The 25,638-nt window shown below is 35.7% G+C and overlaps 3 protein-coding genes across 7 annotated transcripts; 1 reads left to right on the top strand and 2 right to left on the bottom strand.

Annotated features, from left to right (window-relative positions):
* The first annotated feature begins 741 nt into the window (after window positions 1-741).
* Window positions 742-4,022, top strand: LOC140860341 (calnexin homolog). The gene is made up of 6 exons (XM_073263315.1): window positions 742-965; window positions 1,081-1,150; window positions 2,065-3,185; window positions 3,284-3,355; window positions 3,443-3,556; window positions 3,661-4,022. Exons 1-6 carry the CDS (start codon window positions 870-872, stop codon window positions 3,805-3,807), a joined length of 1,620 nt encoding a protein of 539 aa, XP_073119416.1. The 5' UTR covers window positions 742-869; the 3' UTR covers window positions 3,808-4,022.
* A 1,303-nt stretch (window positions 4,023-5,325) lies between these two features.
* Window positions 5,326-13,066, bottom strand: LOC140894580 (ribonuclease TUDOR 1). 2 transcript variants are annotated; one of them, XM_073303129.1, is made up of 17 exons: window positions 12,792-13,066; window positions 11,591-11,745; window positions 11,018-11,098; window positions 10,787-10,903; window positions 10,602-10,706; window positions 10,246-10,452; window positions 9,925-10,140; window positions 9,740-9,847; window positions 8,821-8,991; window positions 8,545-8,742; window positions 8,100-8,444; window positions 7,737-7,967; window positions 7,426-7,611; window positions 7,279-7,356; window positions 7,000-7,194; window positions 6,093-6,470; window positions 5,326-5,795 (listed from the first exon to the last, which is right to left on the bottom strand). In XM_073303129.1, the coding sequence occupies exons 2-17, from the start codon at window positions 11,729-11,731 to the stop codon at window positions 5,607-5,609; spliced, it is 2,946 nt and encodes a 981-aa protein (XP_073159230.1). In that variant the 5' UTR covers window positions 11,732-11,745; window positions 12,792-13,066; the 3' UTR covers window positions 5,326-5,606. The 2 variants fall into 2 exon arrangements, with proteins under 2 accessions (XP_073159230.1, XP_073159229.1); XM_073303128.1 differs by having other exon boundaries at window positions 12,783-13,065.
* A 2,597-nt stretch (window positions 13,067-15,663) lies between these two features.
* LOC140863379 (uncharacterized) lies at window positions 15,664-20,653 on the bottom strand. 4 transcript variants are annotated; one of them, XM_073266766.1, is made up of 13 exons: window positions 20,399-20,653; window positions 19,053-19,123; window positions 18,846-18,959; window positions 18,533-18,757; window positions 18,361-18,443; window positions 18,174-18,274; window positions 17,658-17,781; window positions 17,434-17,588; window positions 17,140-17,276; window positions 16,887-17,057; window positions 16,580-16,804; window positions 16,260-16,493; window positions 15,664-16,047 (listed from the first exon to the last, which is right to left on the bottom strand). In XM_073266766.1, exons 3-13 carry the CDS (start codon window positions 18,945-18,947, stop codon window positions 15,898-15,900), a joined length of 1,707 nt encoding a protein of 568 aa, XP_073122867.1. In that variant the 5' UTR covers window positions 18,948-18,959; window positions 19,053-19,123; window positions 20,399-20,653; the 3' UTR covers window positions 15,664-15,897. The 4 variants fall into 4 exon arrangements, with proteins under 4 accessions (XP_073122867.1, XP_073122865.1, XP_073122866.1 ...); XM_073266764.1 differs by having other exon boundaries at window positions 18,846-18,954; XM_073266765.1 differs by lacking the exon at window positions 19,053-19,123.
* Between the last annotated feature and the right edge of the window lie 4,985 nt (window positions 20,654-25,638).

The raw sequence follows: 25,638 nt of genomic DNA, 5'->3' as shown, positions 1-25,638 counted from the left end.
TAATATAAATAGTTTAATATTTTATATTATAGTATAAATGTATAATATTTCTCAATCAAAAGATGTCTCAGTTGATGCAATGAGTAGTGAATATTTAACTAACGAATTTTTACTTAAAATATCAACATATTATCGGACGAATAGGATATAATGTTTTTTTCTTTCAAATTTACCTTGCATGCGTTTTTAAACAAGAAAATCAACAATAAATATAATATAACTTATTATGATTTACTTGACGTATAAGATTGTTTCATTTCATCATCGTAATTTTATGTAATATAGAAGTAATCATAACATCTACAAATAATCACAATAAAAATTATCACGTAATGTCCTATCAAATGAATATTTTTAATTAGTGATCATGAGATCGATCATCTTAACATCCTATAAGAAGAATATGTGTTTCCTATTACAATTTACTGCTTTAACCAATATTACCTATTACAATTCACTTGATTATGCATGCTTTAACCAACAGGTAAGGAAAGATAACATTATAATTAAAAAAAATTACTATAATATATCATATTATTCATATTAATCAATAATAATAAATATCAACGGGTGTACCCGAGATCCGGCGACTGGAGCAACCAAATTTTATTCCACGTAAAACGTGAGACGTGGCCGGTTTTTATTGGTCCACTTCGCGTGGCAAGAAAATATCATTGGTCGAAATTACGCGACTCCATTTGGTGACCAGATCTATATAATCACACATAAATTCACTCCATTTCGTTACCATTTTTCACTCTTTCGAAGATTTTTCAGCTCGCTTCGCCACTAGATCCACCGAGGAAAATTTTATCTTTGTTTAGCAGATTTCCAATCCTTCTGATCGGTGTCAGATCTTTGCTCGTGCAATGGAGGATCGGAAGCGGAAGATTTGTATAATGCAATGTTTGTTGCTGTTGTCGATCGGGTGCTTCGTCTCCCAGCTCCGCGCTTCTGATGATGTGGTGGGTTTTGGCGTAAATTTTAAATGCTTGTTATGTTTTTGTTTCTGCTGTTGTTTTGTATAGGTTTCTGTTTTGTTGGATCTGTTTCAACTCATGAGTTCGATGGGTTTTGCAGAAATTCTACGAGTCCTTCGATCAGAAATTCGAGGGGAGATGGGTGGTTTCTGAGAAGGAGGAATACAATGGTAAGAGTTCATCGGATCTGCTATTGTTAGATTAGTTCGATGATTGGTTTTGTTTTGCTTTATTTGGTTCAAATTTGTGTTTGCGTACGGAGATTGACGCGCATATTATATATTCAGTCGCTTTTGCGCTATGGAAATTTGCCTGTCTTTGTGTATGTTTGGTAGTTTGCCTTGTCTGATTTAGACATGGATTGTCGTTGGTTTATTAGTCTGCAGTTGGTAAAATTAACGATAGGGGTTGATTTGTTGTCTCCTTGCGAAAGTGCTAGCTTTAGGAAAAAGATTGTTAAGGGCTGTTTATATTAGCTGTTTAAAGTTGTAAACTATTCAGAATTTTCGTAGAGGGCTGGGGAAATGAAAGCTAGTTTTGCAATGTTGGTTGAACATATGTTTGTGTTTCCACAGCTGACAATGGATGGACACAGAAACTTAAAAAATTAATGACCTGAATAAAAAGAGTTGTTTTTAAATTTATATTTATATTATTAAAATAGAATCACAGTAAAATATGAAACTTGAACAGTTGGAACTCTAAAATCACATTCACTGGGTTTTGGTAATTTGATACCTCTGTTCAAATATCCTGTTTTCAATACAAATTATGCTTTTTGTTGTTCTGCCTACTCTAGGCGAACTTATCTGGCTAATTGTTAAGCCTAATCACTGTTCACTTCTACGGGTGGCACATTTTGTTTTTGAGTTTAAATTGTGGTGTTGAAGTCATCTTCAGGGTTTTTCTTTATACCCTTATTTTTGGCCTACCAAGCTTTGTGTTTTGATTGTCTAAACGGTTATTTTTTTGAAAATGGATGGATTTCCAGTTATTAATAATGTCATTTGCTCAAATTTATTTTAGAGGTAAACATAGGGATTTTTATCATGTTCCTTTTTGCACGTGTTTGATATGTTCTCAGGTGTGTGGAAACATTCTAAGAGCGAGGGACACGATGATTATGGGCTTCTTGTGAGCGAGAAGGCAAAGAAACATGCCATAGTTAAAGTTCTTGAAGAATCTGTTGAACTCAAGGATGAAACAGTTGTACTTCAGTTTGAGGTCCGCCTCCAGGAAGGCCTCGAATGTGGAGGTGCTTATATCAAATACCTGCGCCCTCAGGATGCTGCATGGATTCCCAAGAATTTTGACAATGAATCACCGTACACAATAATGTTTGGTCCTGACAAATGTGGAGCCACTAACAAGGTTCACTTCATTTTGAAGCATGAAAACCCCAAGACTGGAAAATACGTTGAACATCATCTCAAGTATCCGCCATCAGTTCCATCAGACAAATTGACCCATGTTTACACTGCCATCTTGAAACCAGATAATGAGCTGAGAATCTTGATTGATGGCGAAGAAAAGAAGAAAGCTAACTTCCTTTCTGAAGAAGACTTTGAACCAGCACTTATCCCACCAAAGACTATCCCAGATCCCGATGACAGGAAACCCGAGGATTGGGATGAGAGGGCGAAAATCCCAGATCCAGAAGCCACTAAGCCCGAGGACTGGGATGAGGATGCTCCAATGGAAATTGAAGATGAAGAAGCTGAGAAGCCTGAAGGTTGGTTGGATGATGAACCCGAGGAGGTTGATGATCCTGAAGCTACAAAACCAGAAGATTGGGATGATGAAGAGGATGGTGAATGGGAGGCACCAAAAATTGACAACCCCAAGTGTTCAGAGGCTCCTGGATGTGGGGAGTGGAAGAAGCCGATGAAGACGAATCCTGCGTACAAAGGAAAATGGCAGCCTCCACTAATTGAGAACCCTAACTACAAGGGTATTTGGAAGGCTCAGCTAATTGGAAACCCGGAGTACTTTGAAGTGGAGAAACCAAACTTCGATCCAATTGCAGCAATTGGGATTGAGATCTGGACAATGCAAGATGGTATATTGTTCGACAATATTCTCATAGCCTCTGATGAAAAAGTTGCACAAGTGTACCGAGAAAAAGCATGGAAACCCAAATTTGATGTAGAGAAAGAGAAACAAAAGGCTGAGGAACCTAGTTCAGATGGGCTTAAGGGAGTGCAGGTAAACATGAATTTTCACCGACTTTTCCTACCTTTTAACTATTTTCTTTCTCCTATAACTGGTGTTAAACTGAGCATTCTACTGGTAAATTGTTTCAGAAAATTGTATTTGATTACCTTTACAAAGCTGCAGACCTTCCCTTCTTGGGTGAGCACAAAGTCAAAGTATTGGTAAGTTATCCAATTTTCCGGGTTTTAGTTCCCCCTCTAACCCTCTTGCAGATATCAGATTTCTAAGTCCGGCTCTTAACCATGCAGGACCTGCTTGAGAAGGCTGAGAAACAACCAAACCTCACGATTGGAATCCTCGTCTCCGTTATTGTCATCATCTTCACAGTTCTGTTGAAACTCATCTTTGGTGGAAAGAAGCCGGTGGGTCGATGCAACTAATAATATATTTAGCTTCTCATCTGTTTTTATTATTTACCAATTACTGATAATGTTCCTCTCGTGTATGGATTGATCGTTGAATTTAGGCTAAAGCAAGTACAGAAGCTGAGAAAACTGATGCTGCTGAAACTTCAAATGACCAAGGGACCTCAGAGGAGAAGGATGAGCAGAACGATGACGATGCCTCTGCAGCCGCAGCTCCTCGGCGAAGGAACACAAGGCGTGACAATTAGGAAGTCAGATGGCATTGACGATTTCAGTTGTCCCCCCTAAATTAGGGAACTCGAAGAGAGAACATGCACTGCCATCCATTGCTAGATCACTTGTTTTTTCCTTTGTTAGGTTTTGTATGACAGTGTATAAGAGTACATTTATTAAGATGTGGTTTTTTCATACTTGGATTGGATTTGACGTCGAGGAAATTTTGAAGACCATAATTTTGCTTTAATGTTTCTTCTAACTGGGGCATGCTTGAATTTTACTTTACAGCATCTGTTTTTCTTAATTAAGGATGACGATGAATCGGACCTCACATTATGCGGAGGGAGTCTGGAGCTGCTTCTTTAAAAAGCAGTTCCGGCGGGCTAAGGTAATTGAAACATGTACGATGGATAGCGGATAAAACTTGGATTAGACCACGGGTTTTGGGGTGGATTCGAGTCCAATTTTTTGTAACAGATCTTGGCAAAATCCGTCTGAAATGGCCTTTTACGATGTAAATGAAATGAAACCCCTTACCTTCATTAAAATAAAAATAACACAAGCATACGCCTGGGGACTGTAGAGTACACCTCTGCTACTGATGGCCACTGCGTGATGTATCTTGGTAGAGTGTTTACTTGCATTTAAGTCGAGCTAAGCTACTCGATCTGAATCCGACGACCGGGCATGAGTGCTGTTTGCAACACTCGGGAGACTGTGACATCCTCGTTTTCGTTGAATTTGATATATCATGGGATTTTAATAAATGAAATTTTTGTATATACAAATGATATACAAATTTTTTTGTACATGTTGCATTACTCGTTTTTTTGAATGTTGCAATGGAATAAAACAAGCATTTCATTCCCAATCTCATTCCATTCCAAAATCGATTTCATTCATACCTTGTTCCTTTTCAACGTATCAATCGTGCCCTAATAGAAGATTAATTAAACACTAGTTATAAGTTATAACCTGTAAAGAAACATAAATGGAAAAAAAAATGTTTTTGTTTTTGTTTTTTTTAAAAATTAAATCAAAATCATCATTTTTAAAATCAAAATGATAAGAGATACAATAAAGATGAAAAAAAATTTATACGATGAAATTGAGAGGTTAAAAAATCGTATTATAAAAAACTTCACTAACATACCAAAGGTTTTGATTAATACTTGATTAAAATTTAATTTTACTTAATAGTATAGATAAGATATACATAGATGGGAGATGTAGATGGGAAAAAAACTCGTATGGAAAATGAGAGGGCATGGCCTCGAGATTTCACCAAGTTCATCAGTATCAAAATCTGAAAAAGTCAGTTTTATTCTCCAATGTTTCTTCGGATAAAATGTTGGAGATCTTGAAACTCAACATTATAAACTAGAAAAACGAAGAAAAAGAGAGAGAGAGAAAGAAAAGGAGATTATAGCCAAGAGACCATTGTGTATTTTGTTTTATAAAAATACTATAATGTATCATAATAGATGATGAACACTATTGATGTCAGATGACAAGTGCAGGATCAATAGATAGATAAGCAAGAGAGGAAATAAAGCAACAAAAAATCTTTTTAGATGTGACGCAAAACAAAAATCCAAGACAAGTTGGGGAGGTCAAACCTTATTACGAGTCTAATCTTAAAAAATACGAATCAAGAAAAACAAAAATCAAGCAAAATTCTTCTCGACTACCGACCAATATGTCATACTGGCGGATTTATAGAATTTTAAACTTCTCCTCTACATAACTTATCATAGACGCCTGCGTCAAGATTTTTAGGACTCATACCGGAGCCACGTAAATATCGGTACAGGCTGAGAAAAGCAAGCGTTCACCGCTTTCCAGTAGCTTTGCGGGCAGGTGGTGCCATATCCTCATCGTCGGATGCAATATCTCCGTACTCCCACATCGCGAGTCTCTTCTCACGAGCTTCTTTCTGGTATTTTTCCAATGCATCCAACACCTCTTGTCTGTCCTTGGGTTCCCATCTACGCCTTTTCTCCAACCTAGCAAGTCCCTCCTGACAAGTTTACGAATTTGGTCATGATCGGAGTACAACCCTACTAATGAAACTCTTCCTGTTCTAAATCATATGATAAGCACATGAAAACAAAGAAAATCTGCAGCGCGAACTTGAAAGTTGACAACTAGTCTTCATGGTTTTCCATTAAATTGAGTTTAAACCAATTCCTTGTCATTGAGGAAGGAAATCGGAACTAATTGTTGATTGATATATGATTGATCATTCACACAATATTAGAGCATAAAAATAGGAAGAACTTAAGAAAATGCTTCAAGAAAGATGAGTCAGTTGTACCTGCAGCATGATCGCATTTATGCTGATATCAGCTTCTGGGTCAATCAATGTAACCATAAATATAGTCCCAGTTCCTTGTCCTTTCACTTTTCCGCCGGATGTGTCCCTTTCTTCTATCAGGGCCCTAAATTCTTTTGAAGCACTTAGTAAGTGTTTGCTCAAACGAACCGCCGCTTCTTGGCCATAATCATCCTCCAAGTTAGGAACTTTGACAAATGCCAGGCCGCAAAGCTGAGCAAGGCCTGGGGCAGAGGATACCGACGGATCGACAGGACGCAAATGACTGAAAGGGACGGTTTCTTGATTTCCATAGTCAATGTAGAACACCTCAAACTGGTCATTTGCAGATTCAACAGCACCTCGAGGAGTGTTCACAATCTTCAAAATTTAAATTAAGATGTTAGAAAAACAGAAAAGAAACAGTGAAAAGTTAATAATTTCCATGGTGAACAAAGGGTATATGTATAGCTTCAATCTACTTAAATAAAGTATGTATCATGGACCAAACCCAACTAAAAAAATATAAGTTTTCATGTCAACATGTGGTTATTATAAGCTGCCAAGTTTTCTTTCTATTTTACACCAATGACATGTTTAGCACTTGAAAAAATTTCTCAGGACTTTTCCAGTAAGCAATAATAATCACAAATGACATCCAAACAGCAAGCAAAACTAGCAAGCAAAAATAATTTCAAGGAATATATATTCATCTTATTATACCATTAACATATTTCCAAGTCAATGTAGAATCAGTATCCACTTCAATACATTTCAATTTCAAAAGCTTTGATTCAAGTAGTACTATGAAACTTAAAACAAGAAACGGGATGAATAATATCGAATTATCATCAGATTCATTAATTATCTTCAACAAATCTAAAGAGCATCTACATGCATAGCATCTTACCATTGCTCGGTTCCAAGAATTATCGGCACTAAATTGAGACAAAACAATATCCCCCCTTTTAGGATTGAAGGCCCCAATTAAAGGAGCATCATGAAGGTTTAGAGAAGCAAGCTGCTTCTGTATAGCAGCCACCTTCTGATCAGAAACAGACTGAACATAGAATTTACCACCTCCCAGGACTTCGGTAACCACCACCTATGAAAGATCACGCGGTTTAACATATTTCCATTAAAAACAAAAGACAACATCAAAGTGTGAGCATTTTTAAGGCCCACATACCTTGATCTCTTCTTTCTGCCTTCTTTCAATAGCTGAACCATTAGGAACTTCTTCTCCCTCTACATGATTCTCCCATATCTGCAATTGAAAATATTAGGAATAAAAGGTCCGGAACAAGGATTGTAAGTTAAACACTAGAGTGCTCACCTTCAACTTCTTTTGTTTTGCTGACTGCTCTGCTTGAGCCAGAAGGTGAGCATCCTGGATCCTATCAATGCCAAAAGATTGAAGCTTTGCCAGGCCAGCTTCCAGAAGAGGTATTGACATATTGGTTCTGGACTCCCATAGGGTTCCCAAGAAAGTTCCGGTTTTATCAACAGTTTCTACTTCAATCTAGAGCAAGAGATTATAAAACACAGTAAGGTATGAAAGCAGAATCCTGGAATCTAATAAGACAAGGACAAGGACAAGGACAAGGACAAGGACAAGGACAAGGACAAGGACAAGGACAACAATACCTCAACATCCCTCTGCATTATTCTCCTTCTCATAAACGAAATAGCTTCTTCAGAATAAGGCTCTCCACGACCAGGACATCTAACCCCAGATAATGAGAAAGCAAGGCTGCAGGTTGCTTTGGGAATATCAATTTTAAATCGATGGCCACTGAGCACATATTCAACAACAGCAGTCATCCTCCCACTGCGTTGCAAAGAGGGCAAGAAGTCTTTCGCTTTCTTGGCAGAAGCCTGAGACAATTTCAAATACAAGGACAAAAAAGCACTTGTTTCAGTAATTTAATTTAATTTAATGAAAATAAACACAACAAAATTTATTTAACAAAAAGTAGTATAAGCAATTAAATATCACAAAATACTAACCGTTAGCAGATCAGTTACATGCCTCACTGGAGGCTCTTTGGCGGAATGCATGCCCTTCTTCCCAGAAATTGCACGAGATTCGGCAGAAAGAAGGCCATCATAATGATTTGATCTCTCCTCAAAATCACGATGTCTGACAACAGTGGCAAAACCACGAGCTACTAATAGCTCAGCAATATTTGCCCCAGTCTGTTGACTGCCTGTTCCAGATGCAGGCTCAATCCCATCTTTGGTTGGAAGGAAGACAGATCCAAAATCCATCACTCTCGTTTCAGTTGATCCGGATGAAGCAGCAGGCCCATCAGCCAAACTAACCTTCCTAGAATACTCCATCGCAACATGCACCTGAAGAGAGCTGATATTATAATACAAATGCGGTACAGGAGCTGATAGTATAATACAAATGCGGTACTGGAAATAGTGTATTAAAAGTCAAGAACCATACTTGACGGCCAATTAAGCGTGTTCTCAGAAATTCCTTTGCATCACGAGCATAGGGATCAGGTTTTTGATCTTTACGAGGATTACCCATTTTAGGACCCCTTATGCTTGAGAGATTGACTCGTCGCTCTGCAGATGGATCTCCAAATGGCATTGAGTCATCAGCAACAATGATACAATCCCCACTCACAACTTCAATGACCTACATATGTTCAAATCTAAGTTTCTGTGAAAAGGGCAGGAAAAAGGAGGTGTACTGTCAACACCAGGAGTGACTTACTTTTCCTGTAAAGTTTTGGTCATGAATGGCCTTCGAGTTCGATGCAGGGGGAACATAGTTAGTCCACATCCTTAACCGGGCCTTCTTTGCTTGAAGCTCAGCATTCTTCAACTTCCTTCTAGCATCATCTTCCAACAAGCTTGCGCTCCATTCCACATATTTAGCTAAACCCTGTAAAACCATAACAGGAAATTCTCTAAGGAATAAATCTTCAGAGCAAAATAGATCAAGATATTAACTGGAGAGGAATCAATATCAGTGAATGCTCATAATGCAAGTGGAAATTTAAATAGAAATAATTTATATTTGCCAAAACCTGCAGAAAACAAAATTTAAACAAGAAATTTAAATGAATTTTGTTATTGTTTTTGGTTTATAACAGTCATGCTGCCCACTGAATCATCTCCATACTAATTCATCAATAGGAAGTTGGCTTTTACAGCATCAAACTAATTCATCAATAAAATACAAAAAATAACAATAATGAGTGTTCAGGAAGTAAATAAAAACTCATGCTTTGACAAGCATTGATGCATGTGCAAAACTGTGTTAGGTGACACACTCCATTCTGATTCACCACCTTTATGATGAGAAAAACAATCCGACACCAAATTGTTGTCACAAGAACAATTGCAATCCATGTATCATAATCAACTTTTTTTATAGTTTTGTTTCCAGTTACTGTCTCAAGTAGGGATCACTTCGGAATATCTTTCAAATAGTAAATTATAAATTAAAAATAAATGAAAGAGTAAGCTCGAATATTATATTGATCCACTGGTTCAGAAGCCTGTATCAGGCATCAAATTCTCCTTCGTGCACTACATTAAATGTCAAGAGAGTTGGAGCTCAATTAGGTCCATAATCTAATCCAAAGCGCCGTTTTTTGGAAAAAAGAGTAACAAGTTTTTAATCTTACATTTTCAACAAGCTCCAATGCCAAGTCCTTTGCTGATTCCCCATCAGGATAAAATACCGAACCAGTTAAATTGCTAAATTTGTCAACACCCTCTAATACAACCCGGACCTGTTACAACAATAGGACAAATACATCTTAGTTACAATTTTTAAGAGATTAAACTGAAAAATTTCAACGATACTCACATCTCTGTGCAACACACGAGACTCAGTGAAATGTTTTGCTTCTCTACCAAAGGGATCTGGAGGAACTTCAACCATGGATGCTGAAGAGGCAGCAAATCTCTTTGCCGATGTTAATGGGGCACGAGATTCCGCCGCTGAATCTCCATTTTGTTCGGTCGAGGCTGTGTCAGCTACAACGGCAGTTTCCGATGCAGCCCTCCTACCCGCAGATGGTGACTAATAGAAAAATCGCAGTTGGGAGAATTAACATCGGGAAACTAAGAATGGAAAACGATGTACTAAAACCTTGACCGCAAATGATTGTCCAGTCAGGTTCAATACCTGAATCCCAGCAACAAACACTTGGACATACTGAAAATCTGGAAGCAAATGTACACGAAGCGTGGTTCCATCACGAACGTGGTCCACAATAGCCTCCAAAGGACTACCTCTATTTGCAGCCAAGAGAGCCACAGCATCAAAACTGCCAGGATCGCTCATGGCTGATGGAGGCAAGTTCCTAACAGAAGCCTCAGAAGCACCTGGTACCTGAATGCGGCAATGATGCCAACATATTTTATAACATAATCAGAAACCAGAAACCAGGAGAAGCAGGCATCAAAATTCATCCACATAGAAAAGGTGATTCAATGTTAGCATTCCATGAACTATTCTTCAAACAGATAATTAAGACATACCCTGCTCCAGCGACCCACACCTTGCTGTTTGGCTTGTTCTTCAAGCCGAAGCAACTCTGCTAAATAAGGACTGGCTTCTCCTTTCTGTTGACCTACATCTTTAACCTGAAAGGAAAGAAATAGCATAACACAAGGCATAAAACCAAAGAGAATCTAGAAACTTGAGGAAGAAGAAAAAGAAAAACCTTCGCCCAGCCTGCAGCGACAACGGCTAAAGCCACATTGATGTTGTCTCCAAGGAAAACAGAGCCGAACTCCCGGTTTATGGATGCAACAGTGTAATCCACTTTGAAAGTGACTTCCTGTCAGGTATAAAGGCCAAATAAATGTGGGTCATCTCTTTCCAAGAGACTTAAAACATTAGTCCAAATGATTAGTACTTCTTAAAAACAAACAAAAATTAAAGAATATCGTACCTTTCCAATACAAAGCTTCCTTAGGAATTCTCTGCTGTCCCATGCAAAAGGCTCATCGATACTACCTCTGTGTGGTGCGCCCTATAAATAGAAAATAGAACTGATGGTCCGATAAAAGTGTGAAACAAACGCTCATTCAAATGTACAAAACCAAGGAAACAAGTCACAAAACCAAAATCCGAACATAGCTACAAATATGAAACCTCTTACTAATAATTGCAATAGAGAGTCAATACAACCATGAGGCGCTCTTATTGTCTAAATTTAGAGGCTCTCTAATATAACAAAGTTGCACCGTTCATAAAATAGCGAATGCAATTCATCGCTAATTTAAGGATCCACTAAGTTGAGGCTACAAGGCACACAAATTTATTATTTATAAGCAAATGTTCATGCATGGATGTCAAACGAACCGACAGACTTTCTTTCCACATCCCCTGAAAGGTTAAATGGTGAGGATATAAAACCTTTATCACAAGCATAAAAATCTGTTGGCCAGGATAGCAGGAAAAATGACTTTGTCCAAACTCCAACCAAGAATAAATATGAACGTTTCCTATAATCTGAACGTACCAACTTTGGAGCCATTAGCGATGACAAAGTGATGCTCTTCTCTGGGGGAATCTCAGCCTTGGAGTTTCCCATTATTACCAAGGTGTCTCCAGACGGAACAGCTTTAACTCTTCCCCTCAACCATACAGCTGACGACGTCATTTCAGCAACAAAGTCTGTAATAACAAAACCATTAACCAAAGGTGAGCACCGAAATCATCATATAGCATACAAAAAACCAAAATCAAATGCATCTGGAAAGAGGCGTGAATAAGAAAGACACATTCACCGTGCTATCAGCACAATTAAAAAATGTATCTTTTCCGCATCTCAGAAATTTAAGCACACAAAATTTGAACAATAGGGTCTTTAATTGCTAATACTGTCTAAATTAGTCGCTGCCAACTCCAAGCAAACAATCTAAGATCCACAAAATAACGGTTCCGCTGAAAAGGAAAAAAAGGTGTGAAATAGATCAAACCTTCATTTATTAATTAAACAAACCAAATGTAATAGTTTCGTAAATATAGTATCTTTGGCCATTAAAACCGATGATAACGGGTAAAACTCGTATCTTTGGCCGTTATCGCAAGTACCGAATGTAATAGTTTCGTAAAAATCGTATTTTTGGCCATTAAAACCAATGATAACGGATAAAAATCGTATCTTTGGCCGTTATAGCAACGGCTAAAAGAAGAATTTTGATCAAATTTAATCATAAAAAATAGTATAAATTAATGGGTTTCTTTTTTAGAACAAGATATCCATCTGCATAAGAAAAAACACAGAAAAAGTCAGCCGTTCTTCACACACACACATAAAAATCACCACATTCTCAGGCTGACTCAATCACTCAAACCTGATCTAGTTTCCGAAAAGACCAAAAGTAATCATAAAGTTATCAGTTTACAAAGACTCAAAGGCCATCGTTTTCAAACACACAAATACTGAATTCAACCAAAAAACACACAAATACTCAATTCAACCAAAAAAAACACAAACAAAGCAAAATCACAAACACGAATCTAAAAAGCACATGCAGCCGTATATCCATACAAATTCACATCGAAAGCGAGAGATCTGACACTCAAACATCAACGATCAACAAACCACACACCAAACAAAAAAAAACACTCATCTCGCTCAATTCACTTGATCCAATTACATGCATATCATCGAACATGTCAAATAAACAGAGATCTGAAAATTTTACCCAAAAAACCTGAAAATTCGATGCGGCCGAAGCTCAAGGAGATTGGCAGATAGACAGAAAGATCGAACCGATTCAAATGCTGTTCGGCTACAGCGAATGCATCAGAATCCAATCAAATCCCGAAAAAAAAGATCTCTTTTCTCGATAAGTTATCAGGAGAGTAACGAAAATTGAGATGTCTTGTCCGTGAGAGAAAGGCTCCGATTGTGGACGGCGGATCGGAAAATACAGAGAAATCAATGTGAAGGAAATTTATAGCTGAAATCGAGGAGAACTACACAGAACTGAAAATAACCTCTTTTTAGTATAAATTTACTTTATTGCCACATATCGGTGTATATTGGATTTTGTTCTGCTGTCCCGTAATCTTATTATTAAAATCTTTTATTTTTTTCGAAAATTTCCAATGAATTTTGATAAATTCAATTATGTCATTAATAATTAATTAAAATTTTTTTTATATATAAATTTTTTTTGAAACCTCGACTGTACTTTGTATGAGAGAGAGAGAAGATTTCATTATAGGTGGCGGGGTGCGGTGGGGATGACTTTGAATCGCCAGGTCAGTACACTGGCCAATGAGGGTCCGACACGTTGCATTGGTGTTGTTTCGCCATGTCAGCAGCGTGTTTGCTTTGTGCGGGTATGGTATTTCTACCATAATATAAGATTGAAATATAAAATTTTTTTAAGTGGATAACTCAATATAATATTTACACATATATATCTATACTATTATCTATATTATATTATATAAAATTTGAGTTTATTATAATAATTAACTTTGAGGATATTAAAATTTTTTATTTCATAATTATTTCATCTTATCCAGGGAAGGAATAGGGTCGGGATCCGTCCCGCAAACCCCCTATCCAATTTTTGTCCCGAAAAGGATCGGAAAACTTTCTTTCCTCCCGATCCCGTACCCGAAACATTTCGGGACCCAACTATTCGGGATCCCGAATGTTCGGGATCCCGTCGGATAGGGAGAGAAAATCCAGAATTTTTTTTCATGTTCAAGATTTCGTTCAAAAAATTTAAAAAAATGTGATAATTTTATTAAATATACTATTTAGAAACTTATATTTATAAATAAAAATAAATATTCAACTTAAAACATATAATATTAAAATATTCCGGATAATGTTTCAAAGTTTTGTTAAGAAAAAAAATATATCGGATAATTATTAATAAAATATTCAGATACAATTACAAAATAAAATTTGTTAAATAAATTGTCAAATTAATCTTTTGAGTCTTGTTCTACATATTTGTTCTAATTATATAATTATAAATATGAATTAATTAAATTATTAATTTAATTTTTTTAAAAAATACACAAAAATAAAATGGCATTTCGTGATTTTACAATTTGATCATCCCAATAATAAAAATTATGCGAATTAAATCCACAATTAAGTGTTATATGAGTTGAAACCTAATAATATTTAGCTTATTATATTAATAAAATATATTATTATATTATTTCGGGACGGGTCGGAAATCCCGTCGGGATAAGATTTTATTTCCGATCCCGCTCCCGATATTAATCGGGATGGAAAAAATCCCGAAAGTTCGGGTCGGGATAATTTCTGGTTGGGATTTTTTCGGGACGTGAATGAAATGAGATTCGGGAAGGGTCGGGATTTCGGGAATTTTTATCACCCCTAATCTTATCCATTATCTCAACAAACATCTCTCAATCTATTTTTTTTATTTTAAAAAAATTATATAAAAAATTATTTATTTTACACATACAAAGCGTGTACATTCTGTACTAATAATTATAATTATTTACGTATAGATCGTGAAACAGGTCATGCAAGTTTTTTAAGAATGTTTAAAAAATCGTGCTTTGATCAAATGAACGAACAATAACTCGAGATGATATTCAACGTATATATAACATAAATATTTACTTGTGTATTGTGACACATGTGCAAGTTTTTTTAGGCACTGTTTGGTTTGAGTGATGATATAAGTAAGAGATAGATAAGTAATATAATGTAATAAAAAATAAATAAGAAATGATAGTTAAAATAATATTGGATTTGATTGATAGATTATAGTTTATTTGATTTGATTGATTAAATTTTATATAAAAATATTAAATGACTATTTTGTCCTTTTAACAATAAATAAAATAAAAATTATATTATTTATAAGGGGTAATATATTAATTTAAATTCAATAATTTGATTGATGTATTATAAATAATTAATGAATTGATTGATATAAAATAAGTAGTTAATATATGGATAAATAATATGATGAGTAAAACGTGAGATGAGATGAAATGAGTTATACATATATTAGTAATATGGTGAACAGAACGGTGCCCTGAGATTTAAAACAACCACAATGAGGGAATTAATTTTTCTTTTTCGAAGCAGTATATGACATTTGTGATTTGTTGATGTTATTAATTTTTGAAATTGAAATGATACGGAGAAAAAAATTACGAAAAGAAACATGTGAATATGGAATTGAGTGATTTAAGGATATTTTTGGAATTACAGAAAAAGTTCTACGGATATGTAAAAAATTAGTCACTCCTAGGGGTAATTTGTAATGTTTTTATTTAAATATAATAATTAAAAAAATGTATTATTCAAAGTGGAATAAAATGTTTCCACTATTTGGTTCTTTCGGGTGGCAGGTGGAAATGTGAGTTAATGGAAACGTAGTGATTTTAGCAAAAAGCAGACAAGTGAATGTGGAAAAAGGATATTAGATTTTAGCCTAAATCGGAAAACACACTTTCCCTTTGCTTCCAGTCTTGTAGTATTATAAAGTAAAATCAAATCATTAGTGTAACCATCAATTGCTAAAAATATGTAGACATTACTTCAAAAAACTGAGGAATAAATATATTCTCCGAAGTTTCTCAATATTTATGCGGTAATAAACATTTCTGTTACATTATGTAATTAGAAAATTCCCATTAATAACAAATTGATATAATAGTGAAAGGCACAAAATAAAGTGCAAATTAGTATTCACCATCTTTACAAAATATGAACAACAATCCTTGAAGGCCTAGATGTCTTGGGGGAGCCAGGACAATAGGCGGTCGGATCGTCTGGGTCGAAGGCTGTCGATTGGCGGCCGTTGTCTATGGTGAATCCTTAAGGCCTAGATGTCTTGGGGGAACAGGGACAGTAGGCGGATTTGGGATCGAATCGTCCGGTCCTAGGTCGTCGATTGGCGGCCGTTGCCTATGATGGTCCGTTATAGACTGATAAGCCATGGCCAGTGCTAATGCCTGAATGTATATGCATAAATTAGGGTATATTGAATCAATCAAAATTGTTCAATATATATATATATATATATATAAATTGAACAAATTTTGACAGTAAAATTGTTCAATATTTTGAAACACCTCTGGGTTTCAAATATCTTTGGTAATAACTTGTGCAAAGATCACAAAAGATATACTCGTCTAAATAAAATTGAGACATGGAGAAAGCTTACAATGTGATCATGCTCTGGCGGAGCAAAAATACCCGTGGTTATCGTAGTTCGCCTTCTGGTTTTATTCGAAGGGGCGTTGGGTATTTCCTTGAATCCTGTAGGCACAACGATCACCGGCATGCCTACGAGGTTTCCCACACAAACACGCTCCCAGTCGGTCGCGTTTCCAATAAATGCATCGACTTTGAAACTGTCTCTGACTTCACGGATTAGCTTTCCTCTTGCTCTTTGAGCCTGAGGACAGAAACTCATTGTTTTTCAAAATCCAGGACTTGGGTAAGAATGAAAGACAAATAGTTTCAAGTGTTTAGTTGGCATACTTGGACATAATCTACCGCAGGCACGACTCTGGCCCTGCGAAGTTCAAGAGGCCATTGATCTTGAGCTTCATAGTCATCATCCTCGCCAGAGCGTTGCCACTCGTCGAAGTGGGACAGCATATCAACATCCATAGTGAAATTTAAGATCCCTTGAGCAGAGTCAACAGTGTAATTCAGTTTGAACGGAACCATTTTCACACCTTTAGACTGGAGCTTTTGAACAACCTATAGTTTTCTTATTAGTTCAAGGTGTTAGTGGACAAAAATGTATGAAAGCAAGATACACGACCCTCTTAGGTACACTCACATCCATCTCTGCGTCATCGAGGTATCCAACAGTTAGCTTGGTTATATCAACCAAAAATGGATCGGCAAGAGGGATGTCTCTGGATGAAAGATCATCCGGATCCTTGCCACGAATAGTATCCAGGACAATTACACAATCTGCAGCATCTCTACAGAATGGTCCAAGTTTATCCTGCAAAATGATGAGTTTTAATATGCATTACCAGTAAAACTAAACATAGAAAATGGAAAAGAATAAATGAGGACGCTGCTACCAAACTTTCGGATATGCTCATAACACCAGTTCGACCAACAGTTCCGAAAGTTGGGCGCAATGCTGTCACACCACAACGAGCAGCAGGGTAAGAAATGGATCCAGCAGTTTCTGAACCAATGGCAAAGGGAACCAAACCTGCGCAAAACAGTAGTGTTTCTTTCTTTCACGCTCTCAAATGGATAACTTTACATGTACATTTATTTGTGTCGACACACACACACACAAGCATGCATGAATAATTCTACCATGGCCAAAAAAGCACACAAAACACAGATTTCCAGCCAAGACATACCAGCTGAGGTGCAGGCAGCAGGTCCAGCAGATGAACCAGTGGTATACTCCTCTATATTCCAAGGGTTTCTTGTTCTACCCCCAAACCAGATATCATCATATGCTAGTGATCCAGTCACAAGCTTTGCAAGAAGAACAGCGCCAGCAGATTTTAGCCTGCACTCATCACCCACATACGTCAGAATGACTGCCTTACCTTATATATCGTCGGCTATACTCACATACCTTTTATAAACCCAAGCTTCAATGTCAAGAACTTGATTTTTAAAAGATTTAGAACCCCATGTCGTCTTGTAATGGGGTACTGCAATTATATCCTTCAACCCGTATGGAATCCCATGGAGTGGACCTATATACAAGTCACAGCCACAGTTTGCCACAACAACTCTAGAAAAATATATTTGAATATTACACATATTAAGGCACCTTCAACCATTAAGAAACACAGTCATAAACATTGATATCATGAAGGTTGAGATTTTAGTCCAAAACATGAACGAATCATCAATAATTGCCTATCAATCCACAATATAAAATTAATTTATTGTCTTTTGGGAAGAGAGAAACGTGAAAGCTTAATTTTCTTCTTTATGCTCCCTTTTTTCCCCTGTTTACAATTCAGGGGTGCAACAAGGGTTTAACAAAAGTTTAAAGACATGCAATTGCATTTTGAATTTGGTGTGAACGAACTAGAGAAAAAGAAACAAAAACTTTAAAAAAAAAAACTAAACAAGGGTTAACCTAAATATATGCCTTGTGCAAGCAATTTATCAGCTTGTTTTGCTTGCTTGAGTGCTAATTCTTCAGTAATAGTCACTACAGCCTCAAGCACAGGACCATACCTGCGGCAATACAGATGGTTAACTCAAACAGATAATCGAACTAAATATCATAGCCCAGGCACACACTGCTCTAGAATCGGCAATACCTCTTCAATCTACCCAAAAAGATTGCAGCTAGTTCTTCGGATGTGATCTGTTTAGACTTGATGAGTTGCCCCAATTCAAGAATCTGACCCAACAAATATCACATTTGAAATAGCCAGAAGAGGAAAAAACTACAATCTTTTTATGCTGATACCCTCAACTGATTAAACTTACACTCATAAAAGCAATATCATCATCATTCTTTGGTCGCTTCACACCAGATAGAGAAGGATAATCGAATCGTTCAGAGGTAAGTAGTGCCTGATTGTGATGCCATCCTGAACTGAAAACCAAATAAGATGGATTTTCCAATCCCCCATTAGCTGAAGCAACTAATTTTCGATTCGATCTAATAATTGGAATATTAAAGTCTCTGGCACCCTTTTCGATCTCTAGCATCTGCAGGGAGTACATATATCAATGGCGACTATCTCAGTTAATAGCTCCTCAAAATAAATAGTGGCGAGTCTTTAATTCGCCAAGGTACCTTAGCATCACTGAAAAAGTCTGCATCCAATAATCTGAACCCAGCAGCTAGTGAGTTGCGGTCAAGCTTTCCCAAGCAAGCACTACAGTTCTTGGAATTCATTTTCCCTCTGTCCTGATCATATACAAGAAAAATGCAATGACGGTGAACAAGGAATGGAAATGGTGAAAAACAATCCATTCTATAATTCAGACATTCATCAATCACCTTGAGACAATTTCGGAATGACACCAGATTCTCTCAAACATCAATTTCCAATAAATTTTATACATATTAACCTGTGTTACATCCATAATAACCGGGATTTCAGTTTCAAAAAAACACCAGGAGCAATGATGGATCTCCTTTCTATCAGCAGTAAAGCAGTTAAAAAAACTGACAAATGCTTATAAAACCAATGCATGTTCTCAGATATCAAATCCATGGCACTCCAATAGAGTTGAACTCACATTATGCTTTCCAGTAATTACGCACAGGAAGTAGTTTATTGGTTTTTCACTTTGGCTTCAGTTTTCCCATTGCTCATGAAGTTAACACCGATGATGTGGCTTTCTTAGCATCTTCTGACTAACACTTGCGCTATCCATAAACGTGGTAAATCAAGCAGATAAAGCAACTAAGAAAACAAGCAACAAAAGGCACCCAACAATTTCCGACTGTACACAGTTTTTTAAAACTCGAGCCGAAGAACTTGCAGCTTTGGGAAAACTGCGGATCACAAAGATCTCATTGAGAAATAATCTTATATGGTCTAGATGAGGAGTTCAAGCCCATCACTTATGTTATCAAAGGTCATGACACGACAATGACAATTTCAATTCAAGAACTGATGAGAAGTTAATCAATAAGGAACTGAACTATCACCATGTAAACCCAATCCAAGTCTCCACAATTCGAGTCTCTGCAAAATGCTATTTCCCCGTCTATTTCAGGAAATCTTGGCAATCAAAGTCAACAGTTGGAAGGAGTTGACAACAACTGCTCCTGTTCCTTAATTATTATACCTATTCTTGTTAAAGTTTCAGGTTTTTACTGATTTCTTTGGATTATGTTTTTCCTTTCTGCCGTAGCGCAGTTCGTTCATATTATTAGAAACTTTTTAATTGCTTAGTTAACTGGTATTGGGTTTTAGCATTTAATGTACTAGTGTACTATACTTGAATATATACACACACACACATAATTGATTCATTATACATGATGAAAACCAATGCCTCTTTCAACTCTCGACTCACAGCTTATTATACTTTCCTTCTCTTAAATTCCCTTCACGCATATCACAAAAAGATGGTAGATATAAAAACAGATTCAGATGAGCACCGACAGTCAAATTTCAAAATACTGCCCAAGATCAAGCCTTTTCTCTTCTTCAAACAACATCACGAGTACTTCTCCTAGAACACAAGCTCAAATCACCTAGCTCGTCTAAAAAGACTACAACACATTATAACCAAATTCTAAAATCCAAATGGGTATCCTGAAAATTACACAAATCAAGAGCTACACGAAGCATAATACATTGATCGACCAATATATAAACAAGTAGGAAATACCACACGGACAGCAGAACCAGGCGTGGGCGGTGAAGATGGTGATTTCGCCAAAGAATAAGCGGCACCGTTTAGAAAAACCGCCATCATCACTACGATGATGGAGCACACGAAACGACGTGTCCAAAGCAGCGGCTTTGCTGCGGGATACATGTTGGCAATCTGGGAGTGGCCGCTTCGAGGCTTCTGATTCAATAATTATCAGCTCAATTCAGCTCAGTGATCACGATTTCTTTCTTTTTTTCGTTTTGGGCAGACATAAAAGAAGACTTCTGCAAGATTTCATGATAATAATAATAATAATAATAATAATAATAATAATAATAATAATAATAATAATAATAATAATAAATACAAAATCCACCAACTAATTTCCAATCTAGAAATTTTTAGTAATATTTTTTCTGATATATACATTTGAATTAACCAATATGAATTAATAAACCAACAATATCCCATGCTTGGTTCATTTACAACAAAATCAGGCCCATACTATAAGCCCGTTATAATTCTTATAATCTATGTACAAAACATCCCTCCTTCTCAGCGTGATAATTTTAAAACCCCTGCAATCCAATAAAAAATTACATTGTTGCCCTGATATTTGCCGCGGAGATGGAAGAATGAAATTCTCTTCAATTCTGAAGTAATCGAAGTGCGAGGTGAAGTGTAGTTTTTGATTTCTCCATCTGAAAGATAGATATATCTCTTCATTTTTTTTTAGATCTGACAATTTTTAAAACAAATTTTCCTAGATTGAAGTGAATCGTTATAAGAACTATGGATTTTCTTCAAATATGTTAATGTTACAGAGATTTATTCAATTTCTTATATCAATTTGCAGTTTGTTCGAGGAAGTGAAACGAAGAAGAACATATTGCGAGAATTACGAGGTAAAAAGCTTCGTAGTTACATTAATCATTTTTGTGATATTTCTGAAAGATCTGGTGTATCGCACCTGAGTTTCGATATTTTTTTAAAAATTTCAGAACATCAATGATGTATTAATTGTGGTCAATGCAGTTTAAATATCTTTAATCGATTTGATTTCGAAGCCTATTTTTTAGCGTTTTGTTGTTTTTGCTTCACGCAGTTAGTGTTAGTGCACCTAGAATTCTCTCCCTTCGTTTTTTTACTCTATTTCCTGTTATTTTTTTATATATAATTTTTGTTCAGCTTATGAACTTTACTGCTCCTTGAAATTTGTACTTGCTAGCTTTTAAATTTGGTTGGAGATTTTTATTTAACAAGTTTAAAATCTTTGATCCTTGTGGTATTGACTTTGAAATTCAGAGTGATCATAAATAGTCAATTATTTGCACTAGTTATTGTAATTTTATTCAAAAAACAGAGGCTAAATGAATTATTCTTTAGCTTCTGCTAATGTTGTTTGAATATTAATATTGAACCATTTTTTTGCATGCATTTGTTTCGTTATTATTCTAGTTTTTCATTGGGCCGAAAATATTATTCCATGGGGACAGAAGGTAGAGGCCTCCAAAATATGACATTGATGCACAAAGTGACAATCATCTCAGTCATGTTTTTAATAATAGTAAGACATGTTTATTCCAAGTATGGAGCACAACGAAATCGTGGACATCGCTACAGTGTTACAGGAAGAATACATGCTCAAATCAATTATTTACATAGGATTATTGAAGTAGAAGATGTGCAATGTATTGTTAATTTGAGGATGGACCGAAATTCGTTTACACGCCTATGTTACTTGGTAACGCATGTTGGTGGTCTTGTAGAATCTAGATATGTCCGAATTGAGGAGAAAGTTGCAATGTTTTTGTCGGTTTTAGCACATCATAAAAAAAGCAGAATTATTGGCCATGACTACATACGTAGCGGCCACACTATCAGCACACATTTTCATGATGTACTAAGATCGGTATTGAAGCTTCACTCCATACTTCTTGTCAAACCTATTCCTGTGGAGGAGGAATCTTCAAACGGTACTTGGAAGTGGTTTAAGGTAATATTATCTACCTATTTCCTTGCGATAAATTTTTCATTATCAAGATAATGCCACAGATATAAATTCTTCAGTATAGAATTTCTAATAAAATGAAGTACACAGGGTTGTCTTAGTGCATTGGATGGTACATATATTAATGTTCATGTACCTAACAAGGAAAAACCTAAATACCGAACAAGAAAAGGGACGACAGCAGTGAACGTATTGGGGGTATGTGATCGGAATATGAAGTTCATTTATGCATTGGCTGGTTGGGAAGGATCCGCAGCAGATGCTAGAGTGTTACGAGATGCAATTGGTCGTCCAAATGGGTTAAAGATTCCAAGAGGTAAGGACTAGACAAAGATACACTATACCTTGGTAATTATTCACACATTACTTTATCTATCTCATTATTGACATAAACATGTTAACATGGCAGGGTGTTATTACTTGTGCGACAATGGTTATGGAAATGTTGAGGGATTCATAACACCATATAGGAGGACACGATACCATATACATGATTGGATTAATGGTTCTAGGGGACCGCAAAATTACAAGGAGTATTTCAACTCCAAACATTGCAAAGCACGTAATGTAATTGAAAGGACTTTTGGTTTGTTAAAGAGACGTTGGGCCATCCTTCGAAGTCCCTCATTCTACCCATTGAAAGTCCAAAATCATATCATAATGGCGTGCATTCTGCTACATAACTTTGTACGATCAAAAATGTCTGAAGACCCTCTAGAAGGAGATGATGAATCTGAACTTGAAAATTCAGTAGATATGGATGATGATTTCATTGACAGTGTCGAATCTTCTCCGGCGTGGGATGCATGGAGAGATAATCTTGCTTTGTCAATGTATTCCAACCATTGAAAACATGTGGCCCGAATGTATCCCTATAACTAGTTTACATTTGATTTTTAGGATGGATTTGCAAAAAATTCTCAATGTATTTCAGTACAACTTTGACATTTATTCCTCTATGAACTTGTGAATTTGGTTTATATTAGTTCATTAAATTATAATATGTGATTGTTAGGTAATATATTCAATGACTTGAATTTTTTTGCACAAAAACATTTTTGATATTTCTTGCCTTTACTTATGAAATACAGGTGACATGGATATTGTTACATCCAACAACGTTCCTAGCAAAGTAAAGAAGTCCGACAAGAGTAGGCGTGTCTGGAGTATAAAAGAGGAGGAAGTCCTTCTTCAGGCATTGAAAGATGCTGCTACTGCTGGTTTTAAAAGCGAAAATGGGTTCCGCTGTGGATATTTGGTTTTTCTGGAAGATTCAATGAAGAAAGTTTTTCCTGGAACAGATTTACGAGGCAACCCACACATCAACTCCAAGATACATGTATGGAAAAGGACTCATGGTGCACTGTTAACGATGTTGAGCCGAAGTGGAATCGGTTGAAACGAAACTGACAAAATGATTGAAGCCACTAACGAGGCATGGAACGACTTTGTTAAGGTAAACATTGTTCACAAATAAACTAGTTTGAGTAATTGTTGGGTTATTTCAGTGGTTGTTCATAGCTAAACTAGTTTTTTTTTTTTATGTTTAGAGTGACAACAATTTGCGTACAATGAGGTATAAAAGATGGCCATATTACAATGACTGGTGTGAAATTTTTGGACATGATCGTGCGACTGGAGAAAATGCAGTGAGTTTTACAGATGTTGTTCAGGTTGTACTAAATATGGATGAGACTGGAGGTCATGATATTAATAAGGGTTTGGAAGATTTACTTCATACTGTTGAGGACAATGTTGAACTAATCCCTATCGTACACCCAAGTTCGATAGGTGCCACTGCTAGTAAAAATTCACATTCCAAGAAACGGAAGCACCAAATGCAAGGTGATGATGCATTTGTGGAGGCAATTAACAAGTTTGCTGATATAGTTAAAAATATTGGCCAAGATCAGGAGATTTCAAAAGCAACAAAGGAAGTATTTGATGCACTAGGGATGCTTCCATATCTGACAGTGGAAGATAAAGTCACTGCAGCTGAGATGTTGGTGGAAAAACCACACAAATTGTCACTTTTCTTCAGTCTTCCCCATGAAACAAGACTTATGCTAGTAATGAGGCTTTTGAAATCTGGTTGACATCTACTGCACATCATATTTCAATTGAGGTACTATTTGATAAATTTTATGGGTTATGATACTGTAGTTCCACTATATTGTGTTGAAACCTTTGTATGGTTGTGATGTTTGCACTTCATGTATGAATTTTTGAAGGATATACTGTGTGCAAGAATATATAGATGATTTGCTATGGTCTTTATGTCTCTTTTATGCTATTTTTGATGCAGTTTATATTTGAATCTTGGTGAGATATATTGCTAGGAGTGTTGCTTATACAAATGAGTTACAAAGAGTGCTAGTGAAACTAGTATCAACTCTTGCTCTTTGTTATATATCTAGATTGGTGTTGTTATATATCTAGATTGGTGAGAAATTTTTAATTTTCAAAAAATATATAATAAATATCTGAAAAATTAAAAATAAATAAATTATTTGTCCATGTCACTCTCTCAATTAATCTTCTATGATATATTTAAGAAAAACACTTAGCAAAAACACTTGATAAGGGGTGATATAAAAAATATCCTAGATTTATTTAAATATTAATATTAGAAATTGTATTTGGACCAAAACTTATAATTTAAATAATAGCTCAAAACGTAATTAATTCTGATTAATTTTTAAGAAATAAAACATATCATTATTATTTTTTTATCGAGTGGACACATAATTTTTGAATGCATACTTATTTTCTTCGTTACTTTATTTTTTTTAAAAAAATTATTTTATCATTTTTTATTCCATTAAACCAACCGATCAATATAATTTACGTGCGTCTAAATATTTAAAATAACAATTTAGCTTAAAAAAATGACAATTTAAGTTACCAAAAAATTTGAACATTAACTTGGTTTAGATATTATTAAAAAGTTCTCTAAAAAAAAAATATTATTAAAAAGCAATTGTAATTAAGTATATATGGTAAGGGTAATTTGGACATTATATTACAATATACAAATTTAATCCATCTTGTTAAAATCATACCAAACACTACACATTTTATCTTACCATCTTATTTATCCCTATATATCATCTTTTTATCATTCATATTACACATCCTTCTTCATCCCATAAGGTGTACCAAACGGTAGTAATTTATTATTGAGTAGGTAGTCAATTATAGCAAATTATATATAATCTTTTTCCTTTTTATCCAAGTTTCATTT

Source organism: Henckelia pumila, chromosome 4 (genome assembly GCF_033568475.1).
Source record: "Henckelia pumila isolate YLH828 chromosome 4, ASM3356847v2, whole genome shotgun sequence".
In the NCBI taxonomy this organism is placed as follows: domain Eukaryota; kingdom Viridiplantae; phylum Streptophyta; class Magnoliopsida; order Lamiales; family Gesneriaceae; genus Henckelia; species Henckelia pumila.
This window is presented reverse-complemented; position numbering and strand designations above follow the sequence as displayed.